At 64.8% G+C, this 20,817-nt stretch overlaps 2 protein-coding genes across 2 annotated transcripts; one reads left to right on the forward strand and one right to left on the reverse strand.

The window, feature by feature from the left end:
- Window positions 1-846: 846 nt before the first annotated feature.
- Window positions 847-14,765, forward strand: NKAIN4 (sodium/potassium transporting ATPase interacting 4). The gene is made up of 7 exons (XM_004282401.1): window positions 847-900; window positions 6,051-6,188; window positions 7,120-7,200; window positions 8,260-8,454; window positions 12,318-12,378; window positions 13,456-13,540; window positions 14,684-14,765. The coding sequence occupies exons 1-7, from the start codon at window positions 847-849 to the stop codon at window positions 14,763-14,765; spliced, it is 696 nt and encodes a 231-aa protein (XP_004282449.1).
- Window positions 14,766-16,436: 1,671 nt separating this feature from the next.
- BIRC7 (baculoviral IAP repeat containing 7) lies at window positions 16,437-20,260 on the reverse strand. Its single transcript, XM_004282400.1, has 7 exons — window positions 19,759-20,260; window positions 18,793-18,892; window positions 18,388-18,469; window positions 18,237-18,282; window positions 17,259-17,462; window positions 16,844-16,915; window positions 16,437-16,741 (listed from the first exon to the last, which is right to left on the reverse strand). The coding sequence occupies exons 1-7, from the start codon at window positions 20,258-20,260 to the stop codon at window positions 16,437-16,439; spliced, it is 1,311 nt and encodes a 436-aa protein (XP_004282448.1).
- Between the last annotated feature and the right edge of the window lie 557 nt (window positions 20,261-20,817).

Raw genomic sequence — 20,817 nt, forward strand, 5'->3', positions numbered from 1 at the left:
ACCCCGCTCCCCGCCCCTCCGCAGTGCCTGGGCAGGTGAGCTCCTGGTAGGCTAGCCTGCCCCTCCTCCTCTTGAGTCTTCACCCCTGCAGGGGGACCTGGGAGCTCCTGACCTAGTCCAGGATGCCTCAGGGATGGAGTGCGCCCGGGGACCCATTAGGAAGGAGGTTGGGTGGGTGGGTCACACGAGAGCCCGGGGCAAGCGCGGGAGGTGCGGGTGCGGGGGTCGAGGTAGGATATCCTGGGGGTTATCCTGGTCTCTATGGGGCAGGTCTGCAGCAGCTCCGGGTCTGTCCTGGGGCCACCGCGCAGCCCCTCCAGCTCCGCGCCGCCTGACAAGCTGCGCCATCGCCCCTTTAAGAAGGGGTCCCGCGCCCCCTCCCCAGCTGGCACAAGCCCTCAGAGGCTGCGAGTCGGGCTAGAGAGGGAGAGAGACGCTGCGCAGCTGTTATTCGGAGGGGCGGGGCGGGGCGGGGCTGGGCTGGGGGACCCGGGGCTGCCGAGCAGGGCGGGACAGAGGACTGGCTGGGGCTGCGGGGTGGGAATTGGCCGGCCGTGATCTCGAGTCTGTGGGGCGGAGGCGGGACTGCAGCGGGGGGGGGGGGGGGGGGGGGCGGGGGGGCAGGGACTTCGGGGACCTGGGATCGCGGGCCAGGCGGGGCGGAGCCCTGCAATGGGGGGGAGGGACGCTGCAGAGTGGGGCGGGGCCGGGGGCCGGGGACTGGGGGGGGCGGGAGTGGGGGAAAGTGAAGGGCGGGGGCTGCGGGCCCAGGCGCCGGGTGTCCCGCGCGCTGGTGGCACCTGGTCCAGACTCGCAGAGGCGGCGCCGGCGGGCCGGGCCGGAACCATGGGCTGCTGCTCCGGCCGCTGCACGCTCATCTTCCTCTGCACTTTCCAGCTGGTGAGCGACGACCCCTCCTCGGGCCCGGCAGTCCCAGCGCATTGGGGGATCCGGACGCCATCCCCACAGTCAGCCCTGCCCGCTGGGTCCGCGACAGCCCCTGGGGGCTCCCGACTGGGCATGGCTGTGTCCCCATGGCAACAGGGACCTCGTCCTGCACCACTGCCCACCCCTGGAACCCCGTGTCTCATGCACAGAGTGCCCAGCGGGAGTTGCCACAGGGAACCAGCTGGTCCATCAGGACAGCACCTACCTCGTGGCTTGGTCACTGTGCACGAGCTGGTCCATCATGACCCGCACGCTTCTGCGGCCGAAGTTCCCCGCTGTCCGGGTGGGGTGGGAAGCCAGCGCCCTATGTGCGACCCCGACGGCCCCTCCGTGCGCCCCAGCGCGCCCCGTCTTGTGTGCGCGCGCGCGGAGTCCGGGCTGGGGGCGCGGGGCGGGGCGGCCGCGGGGTCCGGAGAGACGCGGCAGGTGCTGGGGAGCCGTTGGAAGTGCCTGTCGTGGTACAAAACCCTCCCGGCGGGAGCGCCGGGCTCCGCGATCTCCAAGTCCCGTGCGCGCGGCTGGGAAGGGGCGCCGCTGCGCGCGGTGTCCACACGTGTCGGAAGGTATGTGTGGCCCCGGCTGTGCGCGCAAGGAGTGTTGCGAGGGTGTGTGCGTGTGTGTGTGTGTGTTTGTGTGTGTTCCCTTTCCGAAGCCAGCACTAGGCAATGAGTGAGCGGCGGAGTCCAGTTTCTGAGACCTGACAGCCCCTGGCGGCCAGGGTGCTTGTGAATTTGGGAGTGTGTGTCTGTCTGCATGTCTGCCGGTGTGTCTGTGTAGGGGTGTGTGAGCCCCGCCGTGCCCACCCCTGACGCCCCAAGCTGGAGGAGGAGGCCCCTCCCCTTTGCCCTGGCCTGGAGAGTCCGGGGCAGAGAAGAGGTTGCGCCTGTGCTCAGGGCTGTGCTTCCCTGTCTTTCGTGTCCGCTCAGGGCTGTGCTTGCCTGTCTTTTGTGTCCGGCCTGCGTGCAGAGCTGGGTCCTCTGGATGCAGAGCGTTGTTGGAGGACTTGGGCATCCCTCTGCCAAGTGTCAGTTCTGCCTTTGGAGCTTCAGGAGCTCCTGCTGCCTAGGGGGTGGGGGCTAAACAAAGGTGGAGGCCCCTGGGCTGGGGAGGAGTTGCTGGTGAGCCCCTGGGTCCCTGGTCTTAAAAGGGAAATGCTGCTTTGTCCAAGATCCCTGGGTGTGCTCCTAACCCAGCTGGCAGGGTGCTTTCTCTGGAGCTAGAGGGCCACGGAGGAGGAAGGGGCTTGCTTCAAAGAGGCTGTGAGTAGGAAGTCCTCCTGCACCCACGGCCATGCACGGATGCGGGTTCTGTCCTTTGCCTGGGGACAGGGCTTCTGTCCATGCTGGCAGGGGGCAGAGGTACACAGGCCCGCCTGGAGGAAGGAAGGAGCTGCTGGAGCTTCCCTGTGGAGCAGGCTCAGTGCTGCGGAAGCTACGGGCAGGGGTGGTGGGGAGTGAGGAGGGAGGTGGGCGGTCTGGGGGGTTTTGCTGGACAGATAAGGCTGAGAGAGAGCCCGGGCCTGCAGAAGGCATGAGGGCCCAGGGGCTGCTCCACTGGCAATAGGGAGCCATCCCGGGCCTTGGAGCAGCGGTGTCACTCATTGTCTTGTGGTGGATGGTACACAGATGAGCCCACCACAGGCCTCTGGAGATCTGGCCGCAGCTGTGGGGGAAGGGTTATCTAGACTTGAGGGCAGCAGGGTTTCCCTAGATGGGGGCTTCCTGCAGACTCTTTAGTCTCAGCCAGGCGAGCCGGGACGGAGCTATGTCCCCATGCGGCCAGTGGCCACAGCTAAGAGCAGCGGACAGCTGCAAACGGCCCTCTGTCCCGGCCGTGCACCTGTCCCTCCTCCGCCGGGTGCAGGGGGCAGCGGAGCAGGAAGAGGTTTGACGCCCACTGCTCTGGTCCCTGTGGGGGGCGGGGCGGGGGAGCCGAGGGGGAAGCCCTGTGGGGAGTCCTCTGCTTTCTTTTCTCTTTTTGACAAGCGTGAGAGTTTTCCTGTTACCCAGCTATGGGACAAAGGCCTGAACATCTCAGAGCCCTCTCCCTGAAGAATACTCTGAGCCAGCTGCAGCACCCTGAGGCCCTTTCCCAGGCTGGGCCCTGGCTCTGATGGGAGCCAGGGCCCAGCGAGGGGTTTGGGACCAGTGAGCAGGCCACTGGGGCACTGCAGAGAGCTGAGCCTTCCAGTACCTTGGCTTAGAAACGAAAAAGACACCCCCACCAGCCCCACCGTGCCAGCTGTGGGGTCTCTCTGGCAAGCAGACCCTGGGGGCCGCCCCTCAGACTTAGACTTCAGCAGGGATGCACAGCCAGGCTGGCCCTGAGTCTGGACCTCACAGGACAGTGCCGGCGGCCGGTGATGGGTCGGGGTGGGGTAGGAAGGGGACCTGGGGCACCCTCACTCCGCCTCCCCACCCCGTGCATGGCACCCCGGGCGACTTCAAGCAGGGCAGGCGTCCCTGCCCATTGGTCAGGGGCTTCTGGGCACCAAGGGGAGGCCTGGGGCTAAGACTGAAATTTCATTCTGTGTCTGGAACAGGTGCTGTTGGCCAGCTGTGCCCCGAGGGCTGTGTGCGTGCACATGTGTGCTCGTGTGTGCGTGTGTGTGCACGTGTGTGTGCATGTGTGTGCGTGTGGATGTGCATGTCTTCTTCCCTGCCCCACGGAGCTTCCCACCACAGTGTAGGCCTTTCACGTGTGCCCCTCCCCCTCCTTTTGCACCACCTCGGACCTTGGCCCATCCACCCTCCCTGCCCTCATCTGCGGCCAAGGGCCCACGTGGCCGTCCTCCGTGGAGACTGCCAGCGTGGGGTCGAGTCCACCAGCCCACGACTGCCCAGTCAGGCGGGGCCGGGCTCTCGTGAGGCAGCAGAGGCAGGCCCTCTGCCCTCAGATGCCTGTCTCCTTGCCCAAAATCTGTAATTGAGGAGTTTCAATGTGCAGGCCTCCTCTGGGCACCAGGGGCCACGCCGAGATGGGGCAGCTGAGCCCTCATGGGCGAGGAGGCTCGTTCGGGGCTAGGCAGTGGCCTAGCCCAGGCGACATCTGTAGACAGACGGACAGACAGACCCTCCTGCTGTCCTGGGTCAGCGCTGCTGACGTTGACACGGAGTGGACTGAGTCGCAGGCGTGTGAGAATGCAAGGCACCTGGGGAGAAGTGCGTGTGGTGGGGCTCCCGCAGAGACAGCTGCATGCGGAGGACCCAGGTGAGGCAGGAGTGTGGCTCTGGGAGTTGAGAGTTGCAGGGTTTTGGGGACGTGGCAGTGAGGGTCTGTTGGGGGGGGAGGGGCAGGTGGTAGGGCCCGAGCCCACGCGGGGAGCTCAGACTTTGTCTAAAGGACGTGGGCATCCCTGAAGTGGGGTGTCCCCGAAGGCCTGGGGGGGCTGCTGGCGCCCACCCGCCAGGGAAGAGGCTTCCCTGGACACAGTCCAGCGGACTGGGGAGGGGGCTCAATGACTGCTCATCCTTGTGCCCTGAAGCTGGCCCAGTTCACTGCCAAGGTCTCCACTCTGCGCCGCGGCTCTGTACCTACTGTGTGCTTCCTCCTGTCAGGGAAGAGCATTCTGGCGCCTCTCCCTGGGGGTCCTGTCTGGCCACCCTTCTGCGGGACGCCATCCCGCTAGAAATTGCCTGATGGGATGCCCTGTTGTGGGTCTGCTCCCGCCTCCCCACTCCCCACTCCAGCTGTCTTCTAGGGCAGACCCCAGCCCCCCCGGAGGACACGCTTGGAATGCCGCCTCCCCGAGACCTCTTGGAAATAGCTATTACCTGGTCCAGGCCAACCACAGTGGCTGGGCAGTGCCCAGGATGCACCACAGCAGCTGTTTCCTGGGGGCTGGCGGGGGTCCCGTGAGGGCTCCAGGACACAGGCCTGGAGCAGAGGAGAGGAGGGTGGTCAGGGGAGGGCCGAGCGCCCGGGCTGCAGTAGGGGCTTCTGTGGCCAGCCGGCCTGGTGACCACAGGGCCAGTCCACAAAGGCTCACCTGGCTGGGCTCTGTCCTTCAGTGCCGGCGGGCCATGTGGGAGGGAGGCTACCCCTCGCAGCCCCGTCCCGCCCGCTCCCCTCTGTCCCAGCCCTGCTGTGCTGGCCTCAGACCATCCAGTCCTGAGGAGGGGCATGCGGTGACCTCCCCCGCCCGGCTGTGAGAAGTCTGGCTTCTCCAATGCCCGCCTGAGGCTGCCTGCTGGGAGGGGCTCCCCTCCCTCCTCCGCCCTGCAGAGTCCCCCCCACCCCCGGGCTCAGTGGATGGCCCCCGAGCCCACCTGCTCTGGGTCCAGATGGCTCTCTCGCCTCTGCAGTGACAATGAGTGCTGGACGCACGGTGGCCCACGGGGACATTGTGCAGGGCAGCCACGGGCCGTGGCAATGAGTGCTGGACGCACGGTGGCCCACGGGGACATTGTGCAGGGCAGCCACGGGCCATGCTGATCTGCTGTCCTTTCTCTGCCACCGTCCTCTGGGATGTGCTGGTCCTCTCTGCCCTTGTTCGCCGCACCTTCCTTGCCGTGAACACAGATGGGATGGCATCTGGGGTGCAGTGGCTTCGGTCGTACTTTCTCCTGGTGATGAGCTCGGCCCCACAAACATGATGAGTGAATGAATGAATGAATGAGCTCAGATCTGGTCCATCTCCCCTGCGTATAAAACGGCAGGCACATCTGATCCCCTGGCATCGGTCCTCTGTCGGCCGAGCCTGCAGGGTTGGCATCCACAGAGCGGGGGAGCGGTGGGAACGTCCTGGAAAGAGAGGCCCCAAAGCGGTGAGAGAGCCCCGCAGACGGGGAGGGTGCTGGTCTGGGGGCCCAAGGAGCCCAGTGTCCCGCTTGGCCTTCCTGCCCCACGTTTGCTGTCTGGCCCTGCAGCCCCCGAATTTAGAGCGGCCGCGTGTTCCCGTTCTGCAGGTGAGGAAGCTGAGGGCGGGGGCTTGTTCCAAGAGGGGCACCCCAGTGGCGATGCTTCCAGGCCCGTCGACTTGTTTGGAGATTTTTGTTGCATAGCCGAGACCACAGTGGGCGCCGGATGGTGGCGATCAGGCAGGAGCGGGACCTGGGGCTCCCAGGGGTCCGCCGCCCCTCACACGCCTGCCCTGCTCCTAGGTCACCGCCCTGGAGCGGCAGGTGTTCGACTTCCTGGGCTACCAGTGGGCACCCATCCTGGCCACCTTCACCCACATTGTCGTGGTCATCCTGGGGCTCTTCGGCACCATCCAGTACCGGCCTCGCTACATCGTGGTGGTGAGTCCGCTCTGCTCCGGCCCTTCTCCTGTGGGCAGGGGGGCCGGGATGACCGACATGGAGGGCTTCAGTGGCAGTACTTTCCTGGAAGCCATGAGAAAACCTAGAAAGGCCCGGATTTCAGCCGCACAGACCCCCAGGCTCGGACCTTCCCACAGCCTGGACGTCTGAGTTCTGACCTGGACATTGTGGCTTCCGGGCTGCTTCTGGGAAACAGCTGCAGAGCACCTGCCAGGGGCCCAAGGCGGAACTGGAACCCAGCATGTCTCAGCACCCGCTCCCTGCCCGTGGTCCCATGCCCCCGACCGTCCTGCCTCTGGAGAAGCTCAGACGATGTGCAGAAAGTTTTGCGCCGAGCAGAGTAGCATTTTCGTTCGGTACAGATCAGAATAATTGGTCTGGATCAGGGTTTGCAGCAAACCCTCCTGTAAAGGCCGCACAGTCTCGTGGAAGGTACTCAGCCCTGTCATGGCCCAGACACAGCCTGAGCAGTGCCGCACAATGCGCGGGGCTGCGTCTCAGTAAAACTTGACGAAAGCAGGTGCCGGCTGGCAGCCCTCCCCGCTGCAGGCAGCTCTTGGGGGCAATCTTTGGGGTGGGTTTTGGGGGTGCTCTGCCCTTGCTTGTCATTGGTTCATGTGGCATGGGCCACGGGCACCTCTGGGCCAGGACACCAAGCTCGGGAAGTGTGCTCTGTGCTGGCCCCCTCCAGCCCGCTGTTCCCCATCTCCTAGGTGTTCCCCGGCCCTGCTGGGGCAGGAGCCTTGTCCCGGTGGGCTCAGGGACACCCTCTGCCAAACGGAGCATCCTGGGCTCCAGACTCGGGGAGCAGAGCCCCCCCACGCTGCAGAGGCCTTGTCCTCCAAGAGGGAGGTGCAAAGTCACATTCCCTCCCCCCCACCCCCTCCCCCACCCTCTCTTGTCTCCACAGTACGCAGTGTGGGCGGCCGCCTGGGTCACCTGGAACGTCTTCATTATCTGCTTCTACTTGGAAGTGGGGGGCCTCTCAAAGGTGAGTTAAGTCATGGGAAACTCACGCAAACGGAGGGGATCTTGGCGAGGGCCCGGGGGCACTGGATGTGTTTGCTTGTTTATCGCGCGGCTCCCCGATGGTGGCAGAGGCCGGATCTCTTCATGGTTCTCTCCCTCGCACCCTGAACAGTCCTGGCCCATAGCAGCGACTCAGTAAAGTTTTGGGGAAAGATCAGTGATCTGATGGATGGATGAGGGGCTGCGGGCATTGGTTGGCAGGTGGTCTCCAGCTGGTAGTAGATGCACCAGGGAAGGCTTCCTGGAGGAGGGGGCCTGAAACCTGGGCAGCACCTGGAAGGAGAGTCAGGGCTGCGGAGCAGGAGCAGAGAGACCAGCCTTTGCAGAAGGGCGCAGGCGGGAACACTGCCGGGGTGGCCAGGCAGAGGGGATGCCGTGCCCCTGCCCACCCTCTGGGCTGCTCCTTCAAATGCTGATAAAGTCCCCAGGTCCCCCCTGCAGGGGAGGGGACACCTCACCCAAGCCATGTTCTGGGAGCATCAGTGTGAGCAAAGCCTGCCTATGCAGCTGATTCAGGCACTTCACACGAAGCACTGCATTTCATCTTTGCCCAAAGCTCAGAGGGGAGTCTAAGAGCCAGGAGTGGGGTGGCACGGGTGGGCAGTGGGGCAGATGGCCCCTGCTTCCTGGGACCACACCTGGGCAGCAGTGGGGGAGACAGAGGTTAGTTCAGATGTACCTGAAACGGCAGCGTTGGCCTGAGATGCGAAGGAGGGGCCCAGGGCACCGTTAGAGTGTGTCCTGGGGGTCTGTCCTGGGCAGGGAGGCCTTCCTGGAGGACGGGGTGTGAGCCGGGGCCCATGGCAAGCACAGGGAGGCCTTCCCTACATGGGAACGACTGGGAGGGCCTTGGTGCCCCCTGCTCCCGACGGCTGGAGCCCAAGGGGCCGGGGCAGGGGAGGCGGGAGGGCAGAGTACCCCTTGCCCTTCTCAGGGAGCCCATCTGGGCCGCAGTGGGTGGGGTTTGGCTCTGTCCCTGGTGCTGACCTGGTCCCACCCCCACCCCCCACCCCTCCCCCAGGACAGCGGGCTCCTGACCTTCAGCCTCTCCCGGCACCACTCCTGGTGGCATGAGCATGGCCCGGGCTGCGTGCACAAGGAGCCGGCGGCCAGCCTGGGTCCCCTGGACAGCCAGGCCCTGGTGCCAGGCATCGGCTGCACCCTGGAGCATGGCTACGTGGAGGCCCTGCACAGCGCCCTGCAGATCCTGGTGGCGGTGAGTGCGGGGGAGGGGAGGTGGGGCGGGGGGAGGGGCTCATCCTGCTGTGGGCCCCTGTCTCAGCCTTTCCTGTGGAGGCAGAGGAGGTCCTCTGCAGGGGGCGGGGAGCCCCTCTTCACACCGTCCCTGCCCAGAGGTTAAGGAACCGCACCCCCCCCACACCTGTGTGGCCTGGGCCACCCACTCCGCAAAGTGGGCTGAGAACCAATTCCAACCCCAGCGCTGGCGTGAGGATGAACCGAGGGGACAGAACCTGAAACTTCTGATGATGCAGTGGGGTCGGGCAGGCAGGTAGGACCCTCCGTGAGGGGGATCAAGGTGAAGGCTCCTGCAGCCCCACCCCCCACCCTGGAGGCAGCATGGCAGGGGAGGAGCCCTGGGAGCTTCTCCACAGCCTCCTCCAAGTCAGAGCGTCTGTTTCCATACCCGACAATCCGACCGTGGGGGCCAGGGGCGGGGGAGACCCAGCCTGGCCTGCACGCTGGCGTCTTCTGCTCCCGCGGCATAGAGAGTAGGGGTGTAGATTCCGCGAGTAAAAATACAGGACGCCCAGTGAAATGTGAATTTCAGAGAAACAGCAAGTTTTAGTGTAAGCGTGTTCCCTGCCACGTTTGGGAGCTACTTGTACTAAAAATGGTTTCATTCTGTATCTGAAATTCAAACTTAGTCGAGCATGGGGTGTTTTGTCTGCAGCTCCAGAGAAGTGGTCAGACGGGAAGGGCCGGAGCGGGTTGGGCCAGTGGCTGGCCGCCCCGGCTGACTCCAGGGCTCGGGCAGGACGGGTGCGGCCACTGGAGGGCGCTGGTCAGACCTGGAGGCTCCTGCCTGCTTGGGTGCTCACAGGCCAACAGCACCGTGTCCGGCTGGATGCTGGGTTTATAGCGCGGATGCTCTGCGCCAACAGCTGACTTTGGAAGCTGAATGCCAGGTCTAGGGCCTTCCCTGGCAGAAAACACGTGACAGTTCAGGTGCCTCTCGAGCTCCCAGGGCTCCCTCCCCTCCTGCTCTTACAGGACCTGCAGAAATCCAGACTTTGGGGCATCTGGGTGCTGCCGGTCCCTCGGGTGCTGGGACATTCTCTCTCCCACCATGGCTCATTCACTGAGGCAAAAAGAGGGCTCTGGTTTTCCCAAAATACTTGGGAACCTGGGTGCATTCCTCGAAAGGAGAAAGAACCGCTTGCCAAGGATACAGGTCAGAGCTTCTGAAATCACGTACAGAATCTGTGAAAAGGTAACAGGAAGCAAACGGAAAAGAACAAAGGAGGATTCTCCTGGGCGTTTCTGACTGCACGTGATGGCAGAGACAGACTCCTCACTTTTATCCTTCATCCCCAGGGATGGGGGTTTCTTTTTTTTGGGGGGGGGTACGCGGTCCTCTCACTGCTGTGGCCTCTCCTGTTGCAGAGCACAGGCTCCAGATGCGCAGGCCCAGCGGCCATGGCTCACGGGCCCAGCCGCTTCGCGGCATGTGGGATCTTCCCGGACCGGGGCACGAACCCGTATCCCCTGCATCGGCAGGCGGACTCTCAACCACTGCGCCACCAGGGAAGCCCTCCTTTTTTTAATATAATTTTTATTTTATATTGGGGTATATTTGACTTACAACACTGTGTCAGTTTCAGATGTACAGCAAAGTGGTTCCGTTATACGTATACATATATCCATTCTTTTTCAGATTCTTTTCCAGTATGGGTTATTACAATATCGAGTAGAGCTCCCTGTGCTATACAGCAGGTCTTCAGTGAAATGCCGGCTTCTAGATACCAGGCAGCCCTCTGCTGCTTGCTTTTGAGGGTCCAGGAGCAGCAGACCCTTGGCTGCACAGTCGGCCGGTGCTGGGGGGCGGGACGGGCAGGTCTGAGAGCCTCAGGGAGGAGCTGGGCCGGATCCCGAGGGGGCCTGGGAGGGGCGGTGGGCGGGCAGAGGTGTGGCAGGTGGGGCGGTGTCCCCCAGCGCCCCGCCCACCGCGCGGGGCTGCGAAGGCGTTTTCAGCACCTCGGCCAGCTCTCGGGCGTCGGGAGGCGGCTCAGGTCTGCCTTGCAATGGCAGGGAGACAGGCACAGAGGAGGCCCCCGACCTGCCGCCTGGAAGGACGGGCTTCCGAGCCCTTCCAGCTCCGTCTCCTCCTTCAAGGCATGTGGGGCGTCAAGGGAGGCTGTTGGGCTTGTTCTTCGGTGAGAGTAACCCCCCTGAGGTCTTGCCACTGCTGATGGGAGGCCAGTCTCTCCTTCCCGTGGCCCTTTGCCCCTAAAGCTGCACCACTGGCTGGCTTCCTGTCCCCTGCCCCCCGCCCCGGCTGTGGTTGCCCCACAGACAGACCCCACCACCCTCTCTCAGAAGACCCGCTGCAGCTCCTCCATGGCAGGTACCCCCCATGAGACCTCTTTTCTGCTTATTCTCCTGATCAGTCAGGGTCCCAGCAAGACAGTGATGAGGCACTCGGCTCAGGTTAATTCCCGGGGGCAGGTGAAGGGGCTGTTCTAAGCATAGGTGCCGTGTCGGGGACCCCACGGGATATCCCCCTCCCCTGGGGCTCGTGGCTGAGCTGTTGCCTGAAGGGAGGTGGGCAGGAGTTGTGCTGGCAGAGAAGGGGCTGGGGGATACGAGCCCTTCTTCTCCCCCTCCCCCCCCCAGTTTCCTGCTGGGCTCCGCATGGGCCAACCCAAGCTGGAGGGCGCTGGTGGACACTGGCCACACCATGCAGGGTGGGGAATGTGGAGGGGCAGGTGGGGCACCTCTGACCCACCACTATTGGAACCTCACTATGTGCTATGTCCTCAGGGTCGAGACCACTGCTTGCTATGGGGGTGACCAAAGACAATAGGTGATGCCCCAGAGGATGCTGGGCTGACCTACAGGGCAGAGAGAGGCCAGAGGGCATGACTTTGCTGTCCTGGGCCACCTCTCAGGTTTCCAGCTTCTGTGGAAGAGGCTCCCCTCCAGGATGAGCTGGGGCGGGGCTGCCCCTCCAGGGGTCCTGCGAGCACACGGGGCTGTGGCCTTCCACGAGACCCTGTGGCTTCAAGATGCATTTTGCTGCCCACTCCGGGCCGCCCTGTGCATTGTCTGCCAGCCCCAGCAGAGGGTCAGGGCTGGGCCCCTCGTTCTCATCAAAGAGGATGCAGTAAACACCACGCAGGGAATAACTCCCCCTTCCCCCATGCTTACCATCACCCGGGCTGTGGGCAGTACCGGCCTTGCCCCATCTCAGCGGGAGCCCTTTCTGCTGCAGTGGCCCTGGTGCCCGGGCCTCTGTGGGGGTTTAATGCAGGCCTGTCCTCTTTGCCCTGAAGTCCGAGCATCCTCTGAGGAGCCTGGCTAATGAACATCTGCCAGGCCAGGCCCTCAACTCCAGCCCCGTCCACTCTGCCCCGAGTCGCCCGCTGCACCAAGTCCTCGGTCTGTCTCCCCTGCGCTGCCGTGCACACCGTGAGCTTGGCTGTCTCGAAGCTTCTCTACCATGGCTTCCCAAGGAGGAGAAACCTGACAGTGGTCTGCTTACGGCGAGAGGTGCTGGGGAGGATGGCTTGGCTGTCACAGGGGTGTCAGCCTGTGGGGTCACGGTCAGCCTGGGGGACCTTCAGGCTGCAGTCATGTGTCTCCCAGGGCTTCTCTCTGCATCTCGTCTCCCCGTTCAAGCAAGGGCTAGGTCAGCCCCACTGGGGAGTGGACGCCGCCTGGAACTCCAGAGCTAAGGAGGCTGGCAGATCACTCCCCTCGATCAGTGTTACAGACAAGGACACCGAGGCCAGGAGGGGCAGTGGCTGTGTGGTTAGGACGCGCTGGGGCCCACGCCCCACGATGATGCTTCTGTGGCTCCCGGGGCCTCACCCTGAGTGACGTCTCCATGTCTTTCAGCTTGTGGGCTTCATCTGTGCCTGCCACGTGGTCAGCATTGTCACCGAGGAGGAGGACAGCTGTAAGTGTGCGACCACCAGCCTCCTGCAGAATGCTGTTAGTGACCTGCTGGCCCCATCAGGCAGTGGGGGAGGGAAAGAGAAGCTGAGGGCTGGCCACAGAGGCCTGGGACCTGGCCTCTTAAATGGGTCCCCGTGCCACGGAGGTCCTGGCCTGAGCAGAGACAGGGGAGGCCCTGGGCTCTGGGCACCAGGGGTCAGTGCACCCCAGCTCCTCCAGTCTGAGGGCTCCTGTGCTGCGGAGCTGCCCCCCACGATCCCCACAGATGTCACAGGCGGAAGGCTGAGCTCTGACCTACAGAGGAAAGTCCCCCTGCCCCGTGCCCCCTTGCAGCTGGGAAGTGGCCCACCTTCAGGCCCAGTGCTAGCAGGGATGCATCTGAGGGAAGTTCGCACGTCCCCCTCCCGTGAACCCTGCTGACGTTTCCTCTGATTTGCAGCATCAACACTCGGGTGCCCTCGCCAGCCCTGACCACCCCAGGCTCAGACGGGGTCTCGCCGGGGTGAGCCAGGGCTGGGCGCACCCAGGGGGCCCACAGCTCCTGTGGGCAGAGCCTTCCCTGGGATCTGAATCAGAATTCAGAGCCTCTGTTCCCAGAGGTCAGGTGGCCGTGGGGTAGGCGGTCCACGTGTCCTTCAGAGACCAGACTCAGTCCTGGACCAGCCCCCAGCTACCCTCGGTCCTGGTGCTGGGTGGCCCAAACCATCACTCAGCCCACAGCCGGCTGGGAGGAAACAGAAGGGGCTTCCTGTATTGGTTACATTAAAACGTTTTAGGACGGGAGCCAGCACTGGGGCTCAGAGACGTGTTAGCTTTGCCCAGCAAGCCCCGGCCGCCCATGTGCTGTGCAGACACAGCTCTGAGGCGCTGTGATTGGGACAGCCCCCCGCTGAGAGCACCAGCGTCCTTTGAAGCTTTGCACCCAGCGGGAATTCACCCTCTGCTCTCCAGTCTGGGCAGCCCGCGGCCCCTCCCACCTCTGCGTCACCTCCTGAGTGTTTGCACTTGGGAACATTCTCCACTCTGCCGTCCCATCCATTGTTTGGGTTTGTTTTATTTGGGTCTTGGTTTCTTTCAGTTGATTTCATTGGTGGATTTGACCCATTTCCTCTCTGCCATGTCAGTGAAAAGCCCTCCAGCCTCTCGTTGGAGCAGGCGTGCCTGTAAGCACGGCCGCAGAGCCTGCCCCGCTGGTCTGGCCAATCCAGGTAGCATAGCCACCAGGCTCCTCTCCTTGGGGAAACCTCACCAGGCATCCGTCTGCCTGCCTGTCCATCCATCATCCATCTGTCTGTCCATCCCCCACTTTCCCACTTGCTCCGTGCCGGCTCTGGGCCGGGTGTGGGGTGCAGAGGCTCTGGGGCTCGGCCCCCGTGCCCAGCAGAGTCTGTGGGAGTCGGGGCTGAGGGGACGCTGCGAGGCCACCACCCAGGAGAGCGATAGAGCGATTTTCCTGGGTCTCACGGTGGCAGGAAATTTGAGGAGTTGGTTTCCTATTTTTGGAGGATCAGACTTCTTCCCTCTTGAAAAGCAGTGTCCACGGCCCTGACCACCCCAGGCCTCAGTGGGGGTGCCTGGGCCACTGGCCCCCCTCCTCCGAAGCAGCCTTTGCCATGGACCCTGGCCCACATGGATTCCTGAAAGTCGGGGTCAGCAGAGGTGGCTGTGGTCCTTCTCCTGGTAGAGCTGTGCTTCCTCCGTCTCACCCAGGCCCTCAGAGTCAAGCCTGCCCTTCAGGGCCACACCTGTGGCCATCCCTGGGGACCCTGACCCTCTTGGTAGCCCCCCAGCCCTTCTACCCTATAAGTGAGGCCCCACGTCAGCTAAGGGCCATCAGAGGTAGCAGGCATCCAGCTCCCGTGATGGAGGAGAGGCCTCGCTCAGACCCCTGAGCCAGGGCTGGGTATATGGGAGTTGATGACCTGGGCACACAAGCTGGGAGAACTGGCCAGGCTGGACATGCCTCTGGGCTTTCCCCCTGGCCGTGGAGCTGGGCAGCCAGAAGGACCTAGGGTGAGCCCCTCACTCCGCTCCCAGCCCCCTGGCTCAAACCCCAACGAGATGTCTGCGGCCAGAGTCAGCTCTGCAGGGACAAGGCCCCCAGCTGCCTGCGTGGGGAGCCCCGGTCCTGGCCGGGCCTCGCAGAAGCCCGGCCCCTCCCCGCGCCCTTTTCCAAAGGCCAGGAAGCCCTCCCCTTCTTGGATTTTGTCCCATTTGCTCTCCAACGGACGAGGGCACAGCAGCCCCGCTGACTGCGCCTTCCTTCCGCTTCTCTGCCCCTGCTCACCCCCCACCTTGCCCCGCAGGCTGGCCGGTGGCGTAGGTGAAGAGCACCCATCCCGCCCCCCACCCGCCCCCACGACCTCCAGCTTCGGTGACCCATGCTGACGGTGAGGAGCCTCCAGGCAGCGGACCTTCCCGCCCCCGTGGCCTTGCAGGCGCCCCCAGGGTCTGGTGACTGGACGTGAGCCAGGGTGGCAGGGCCAGCACCAGGCTGGGACGGCTGCAACTTCTAAAGAGTTTGTTTCCTTTTTCTAAAAAAAAAAAGATACGAGAAAAAACCTCATCCCTGGCCTCCGGTAGCACTGGGAATGCACTCCATCTACAGCAGGCCTGGGGCTGCTGGCCAAGGAGCCCCGTCCCTCAGATGCCCTCCCCAGGGCAGCCAGACCCCCGGGGGCTGCACACACCCGTGCTGGGGCGGGAGGGGGGCGGGCTGGCCAAGGGGCCTGCAAGACGGGGAAAGAGTGACCCCAGCACGAGGGTCCAGTGAGCCCATGGTGACCTCCCTCTGAGCGCGGTGGGAGTTAGGGTTAGGGCCCCAGGTGCTGTGGCCGGTGGGACCCCCGGGGTGAGGGCTGGGCTTGCCCAGGAGCCCACAAGGCCAGGGCTTCCTGGTGACAGCAGAGGGCACTGTTCGAGCCCCCGGGATGCAACAGTCCTAGTGTATCCCAAGGTGCCCACAAGTAGAGGATAGAAAGGAACCTGCCCTCCAGACCACCTTCCCTACCATGCAAGACCTTGGGGGACAATTACAAGTTCAGTTTCAGAAGCAGCCCAAGGCTAGTCCATTCTAAAAGTCCTTAAAATGCTGAAAAGATAAGAACAAGGGAAAGGGGGAAGGGTAAGGGGTGGTGGGAATGGCCTGGAATGGGCCTGGCCTCACCTGCCCTACTGGTGAGGCCGGGGTGGGGGTGGGGACAGACGCCTGGGGCAAGGTGGTGGAGAGGGGGCTGGTGGTTCTGGAACAGAGTGCTGTGCACCATCCAGGGAAAACCACACTTTATTCTGACTCTTCCAAAGCACCCACACAGGCAAAATGGCCCCCCACCCCACACGCCAAGCCGCCTGCAGCTCCATCTTCCACGCTGGACTGGTCAGTGCTGGACGCGAGCTCAGCCGTGCTCAGCAAGCCACCGAGTGGGTGCCCACGTGGGGCCAGTGCTCACAGCTCCTGGTGGGGAGGAGGGTGAAGCGGCAGCTCCAGTTGGCTTCTCCCCCCGGCTGGGGACCCTCAGCCCCCAGGGAGTTCCCTTCCCTGCCACTTCTCCCCCCGGAGGATTCTTGGAGGGACCTTGGGGCTCAGAGCCTCTGGGAACCCTGAGAAGGCCACGGCTCCTGCCCCCACATGAGCATTAGAGGGTCACGCACCCCTCCCCCACCCACCATGCATTTCCATCAGGCCCCAGATCCCAGGCTGAGATCCCCATCGGGGTCTTATGCTCAGGCAGACCCCAGCGCTTTCTCCTAACGAGGGCATCGTGCATTTCTTCACGTGCCTCCAAAGACGTCCTCCCCTTGGCCTGGCCGCTGCCACGTATGCCCAGCTGGACAGGAGGAATTATCCCCCTTGACCGCTAGGAAAACCAAGGCAGAGATGCGCTTAAGCGGAGTGGTAGTGGCCCCCCAGGGTGCTGTGCTGAGAAGGATTCAGAGCAAATATCTGAGCGTCAGGGGAAGGTATGGGGTTGATTAGCAATGTCTGTCAGGATCGGCCCTGCAGCAGGATCTCAGGAGCCGGCGCTTGAGGTCACTGTGCAGGCCGAGCGCTCACCTGGCCTAGGACAGGAAGGTGCGCACGCAGCTGCGGATGGGGGCCCTGCAGATGGGGCACAGCTGCAGGCTGGGCGCGCACTCGGCACAGGCCAGGTGGCCACAGGGCACGAAGACGACGGCCACAGCGCGGTCCAAGCACACCCTGCACGTCCGCTCCTCCCGCAGGCGCTGCAGCTGCTTCTCCACGCCGGTGTCCCGGGCTCCTGGGGCCTCGAGAGCCACCGGCACCCCCTCGGCCTGGGCTCCACCTGGGTCTCCACAGCGGGGACCTGTGACATCGCCCCACACCCTGACCTCCACCCTCTGTACTGGCCGATGGGGAGGCGGGCCAGACCGGGAGTGCCCGCCCCCCACCGCGGGATGCAGGAGGGCTGGCCCCGCCCCCACCCCAGGTGGGCCCTCACCCTCACCTGCCTCCCTGGCGCCTGACACCTGGGCCTCTCTGCCGGACGTGGGCAGCTCGGGCCCTGGGTGGACAGGAGCTGTGGGCAGGTAGAACAGGGGTGAGGCCCAGGTCCCCAGGGGACACGAGGCCTGGCCAGAGATAGCAGGCCACAGGTGAGCCCTAGTACCAGCCCGCTCCCTCACCTACGGTGCGCCAGGATCCCAGAGCCCACTCTCCACCAGGACGCTTGGCCCATCCAGCCCCTCGCGCCGTGGCTCGGGACGCTGCGGGCTGGCCCCGGGGCGGGGGCGGGGGGGGGGGGGGGCGGCGAGGGAAGGCTGTGCCCAGAGGCAGTGAGCAGGGAGAGGTGGGCAGGGTCCAGAGGAGAGGTGGGCGGGGTCCAGAGGAGAGGTGGGCGGGGTCCAGAGAGGTGGAGGTACCTCTGGCCCCTGCTGCCTGGCCCCCGTCCTCTTCCTGGAGCAGGTCGGCCACCAGCTGCGACGTGGACATGCCGGTCGGCACCCCTTGGCGGTACTTACGCTGCAGCAGCCCTTGCACCTGGCCCCGCCCGAAGCCCATCCGGAGCACGGCCTGCACTGCTGGGCACTGGCTCCAGGCGGGCCGCTGCTGGTCGCCCCCAGCATCTGCAAGGCAGGGCGAGGGGTGCTGGACCGAGGGCAGGCAGGGGCCAGGGCCCTCGGGGTCCCGGCAGAGAGGCAGCGGCCCGCCACTATGGCACATCACCAGGGTCACCTCAACACAAGGGGCCCTGTGGCCATCACAGCCACTCCATCCATGTCCGAGTCAGGGCTGTGCTCCCAGGGCCTGTGTCAGAGGTGCCGCCACAGCGGGAAGATGGAAACCTGATCACCAAAGCAGCCACGGACAGAACCCGACTACGTGCCAGGCGCTGCTCCCGGGGCGACACACAGACCCCTGTTTAATCCCAGTGGAGGCTGGCACCAGCCCCATTTCACAGTTCAGGGCACTGAGGCTCAGAGAGCACAGTCGGGACCTGAACCCTGGAGCCCCTCAATCCCTGCCCCGCCCACCCCCCGCCCGGCACTGATTGAGAGCAGAGCTCCGTGCTGCCGGCCCCTCTGTGCTGGGGATGGAGGCCCGTCGGCTCTCGCGCGTGGTTGGCTGCCGCCCCGGCAGAGGCTGCCCAGTGCCTGGCAGCCTCTCCCGCCCACGCCCCCGTGCTGGCCTCGGGGTTGGCTGTGCGCACAGAGGCCAGGCAGGGGTAGCAGAGCCCCGGACACACATGCAGTGCCTGTGTGAAGCCCCCGTGAAGCAAGCCCAGGCAGCACCCTTCACTCTCCCTAATGTCCTGTCGGGGGGGGTACCCAACGGCTCGGCCACAGTGCAGGAGGGAGGTGCCCCAGGGAGCCAGGCTCAGGCTGCGTGTCCCGGCTCACCTGAGGGGGTGGTGGGACCTGCGTCTTCTGGTTCCTCTGAACGGTCCTGGAAGGAGCCAGAGAATACTTGTGCCCCAAGTAGGCGGAGGAGCAGGGGTCGGGGGGACCCTCACCACCACCCCCGCAGAGCCCTAGGGCAGGCAGAACTCACCCAGGAGCCCGGCACGTGGCAACAAGACTCCTGGACCCTGCAGACAAAGTCCCTTCCTTTTGTCCGGAGCAGGAACTCACACCTGAGGAAAGCGAGTTCGGAAGCCCCGTGGGCAGTGGGCAGTGGGCTGGGGCTGTCAGAGGACCCCCCGCACCGGCCAGGTCTGGCCCCGTGGACGCCTTGGGCCGGGGTCCCGCCTTCTGCCCCCGCTTCCCCCACCCCTGTGGGGGCAGCTGGGGCTCCGGGGTGGTGGGCGCTTGCTGGGAAGCTGTTTTGGAGACAGACCCTTGAACATCAAGGGAGAAATAGCAGAAGCGCCGTCCCCAGAGAGTCCCCCCCACCCCGGTCCCTGAGACTCGACACCCCCGGGACTGGGGAAGGGAGGCTGGCCCGTGGAGCCTGTACCTGGGGAACCACCTGGCATGCTCGGTCCAGGGGTCGTCGCTTGGCTCCCAGCTCTGCAGACCCCCGTAGCAGAAGAAACACCTCACCTTGTCCTGCTGGCCTGGGATGGAGTCAAGACACTGGTCCTGACCTCGCCTGGCCCCTTGCACAGCCTGTGTGTCCCCCAAGGCCAGGGCTGGGCGCTCCCAGGTGGCCTTTCCCTCTGGGGCAGGGGCTCTCTGGGGTTGCTCGTGAGCCTTGCAGGCTCCCACTGGCCTCTGCCACCCCTTTGCCCAGCATTCTCCTCAGAATTCACATGTACCCCATTTTCTTGACAGTGGAATAGGGGTAACGATGTCTGGGTACTTGCCAGGATCGAGGTGCACGTTGGGGAAAGGGATGCAGGGGGTGTCCACAGTATGTATGGAAAGGTGGGGGCAGAGCCCTGGTGCCTCGCACCCCGCACCTCTGCCCCAGGTGCCCCCTCCTCAGGATGGATTCCCAGCGATGGAAAGAAGGGGAGCTGTCTGCTGCCAGGCTTGGTCTTAGGGGCTCATGACTCCACCGGGGGATGCGGACCCTCATCTCTATACCTCCGAGACCCTCACCCCTGCCTCACCCCCTACGATCAACAGATTTGGTGCACAGACCACAGATCAGGGGCTGCTACAGGCACATCCCACTACCAGCCCTCCAAGAGCCTGTCCCTGGACTCCCGGGGGCCCTGCCGGTGCCCGCATACCCCCTTCTCCTCCTCCTGGCTCCCCCGTCCCATCACTGTCCCCCCAGCCCAGGGTCCAACTGTTCCGTGCTGGTCTGGCCTCTCCCCAGGTGCGCGTGTAGGTCGGAAGCACAGGAGAGACTGCAGGGCGGGGGCAGGCATGGAAGGGCTGTGGGGACCCTCCCTGTCCCGGGGGCAGACGCCGTGGAGAAGGTAGAGCCCAGTCCAGAAGGATCTGCAGTGGCGCCCAGGCCCCTGGGACTCACCGGTGTGGAAGAAGCCGGCGGCAGCCAGCAGCTCCGGCGGCACCACGGCGCTCAGTGGCCAGTCACAGAAGGAGGCCAGCCGCAGCTCCTCGGAGCCCATCCCCGGGAAGGCGGGCCTCGCGGATGGGGCGTCCCCGGCCCCGTATTCCTCCTCCTCCTCTGCCAGGGGGCGCAGCTGGCCCAGGATCTGCCCGTCCATGTGGTCCCGGCCTCCCCAGGACAGGGCACTGTCGGGGCGCTGGCCCTGAAGGTGGCCGCCCGGAGAGTGGGGTCGGTGGCGCCCCCAAGCGGGGTGACCGCCAGCTGCACAGCGGCTGGGCTCCAGGCCACAGCACCAGCACCTGGCCCCGTCCTCGGACCCCATAGAGAAGACAGCAGCCGTGACAAGTTCTGTGGCAGGGATGGGCCCCTGGGCAGCTGGTTCTGGAATGTGCTCAGCCAGCCTCCCCAGGGCTCCTGACCCCTGGGCCCTGCCTGGGGACAACAGTGGCTGGGCAGGCATGGTCCTGCCCCCTAGACGCCCCGGGTGGGGGAGCAGCCAGGGGACTGGGGGTGGGGGCCGCTGGGGCCCACCACTTTCTGGAAGGGGCCAGCGCGGCAGCCTGTGTCACATGCTCGCTGCAGAGGGAGTGTCACAGGGCTCCGGGGGCCACGGTGAGTGCTGCGGCTCTCACTCTGCTCTGCAGGGGAAGGCAGGGTCCCTGGGCACGAGGGGAGGGGCCGGAGCATGGAGACCCACCCAAGGCAGCAGAGGGCTGGTACTGGCTCTGGGACCTTGATGGGGGGAGGGGAGGGGGAGGGGGAGGGGAGGAGGGGTGGGTGATGCTCTCGTCAGCTCCGAGCTCCTGGGCGGCGTGCCAGTGGGGCCTCTGAAAGCAGAAGGTTCCAGGTGATCTAAACTACACAGTCAGTGCTGCCCGGCGGTGGGAGGGCAGCTCCCTCTACAGGGGTGACATGGGTCAGCCGAGGATGCAGGGGTGTGTAGTGAAGGGCTGGGTCTATGCCCTGGACTGGTTCCCCTGGATGTTCTCACGCTCCAAACCCTGGCGCTGAAAGGGG

The sequence above is a fragment of the Orcinus orca genome, chromosome 16, assembly GCF_937001465.1.
Source record: "Orcinus orca chromosome 16, mOrcOrc1.1, whole genome shotgun sequence".
Classification (NCBI taxonomy): Eukaryota; Metazoa; Chordata; class Mammalia; order Artiodactyla; family Delphinidae; genus Orcinus; species Orcinus orca.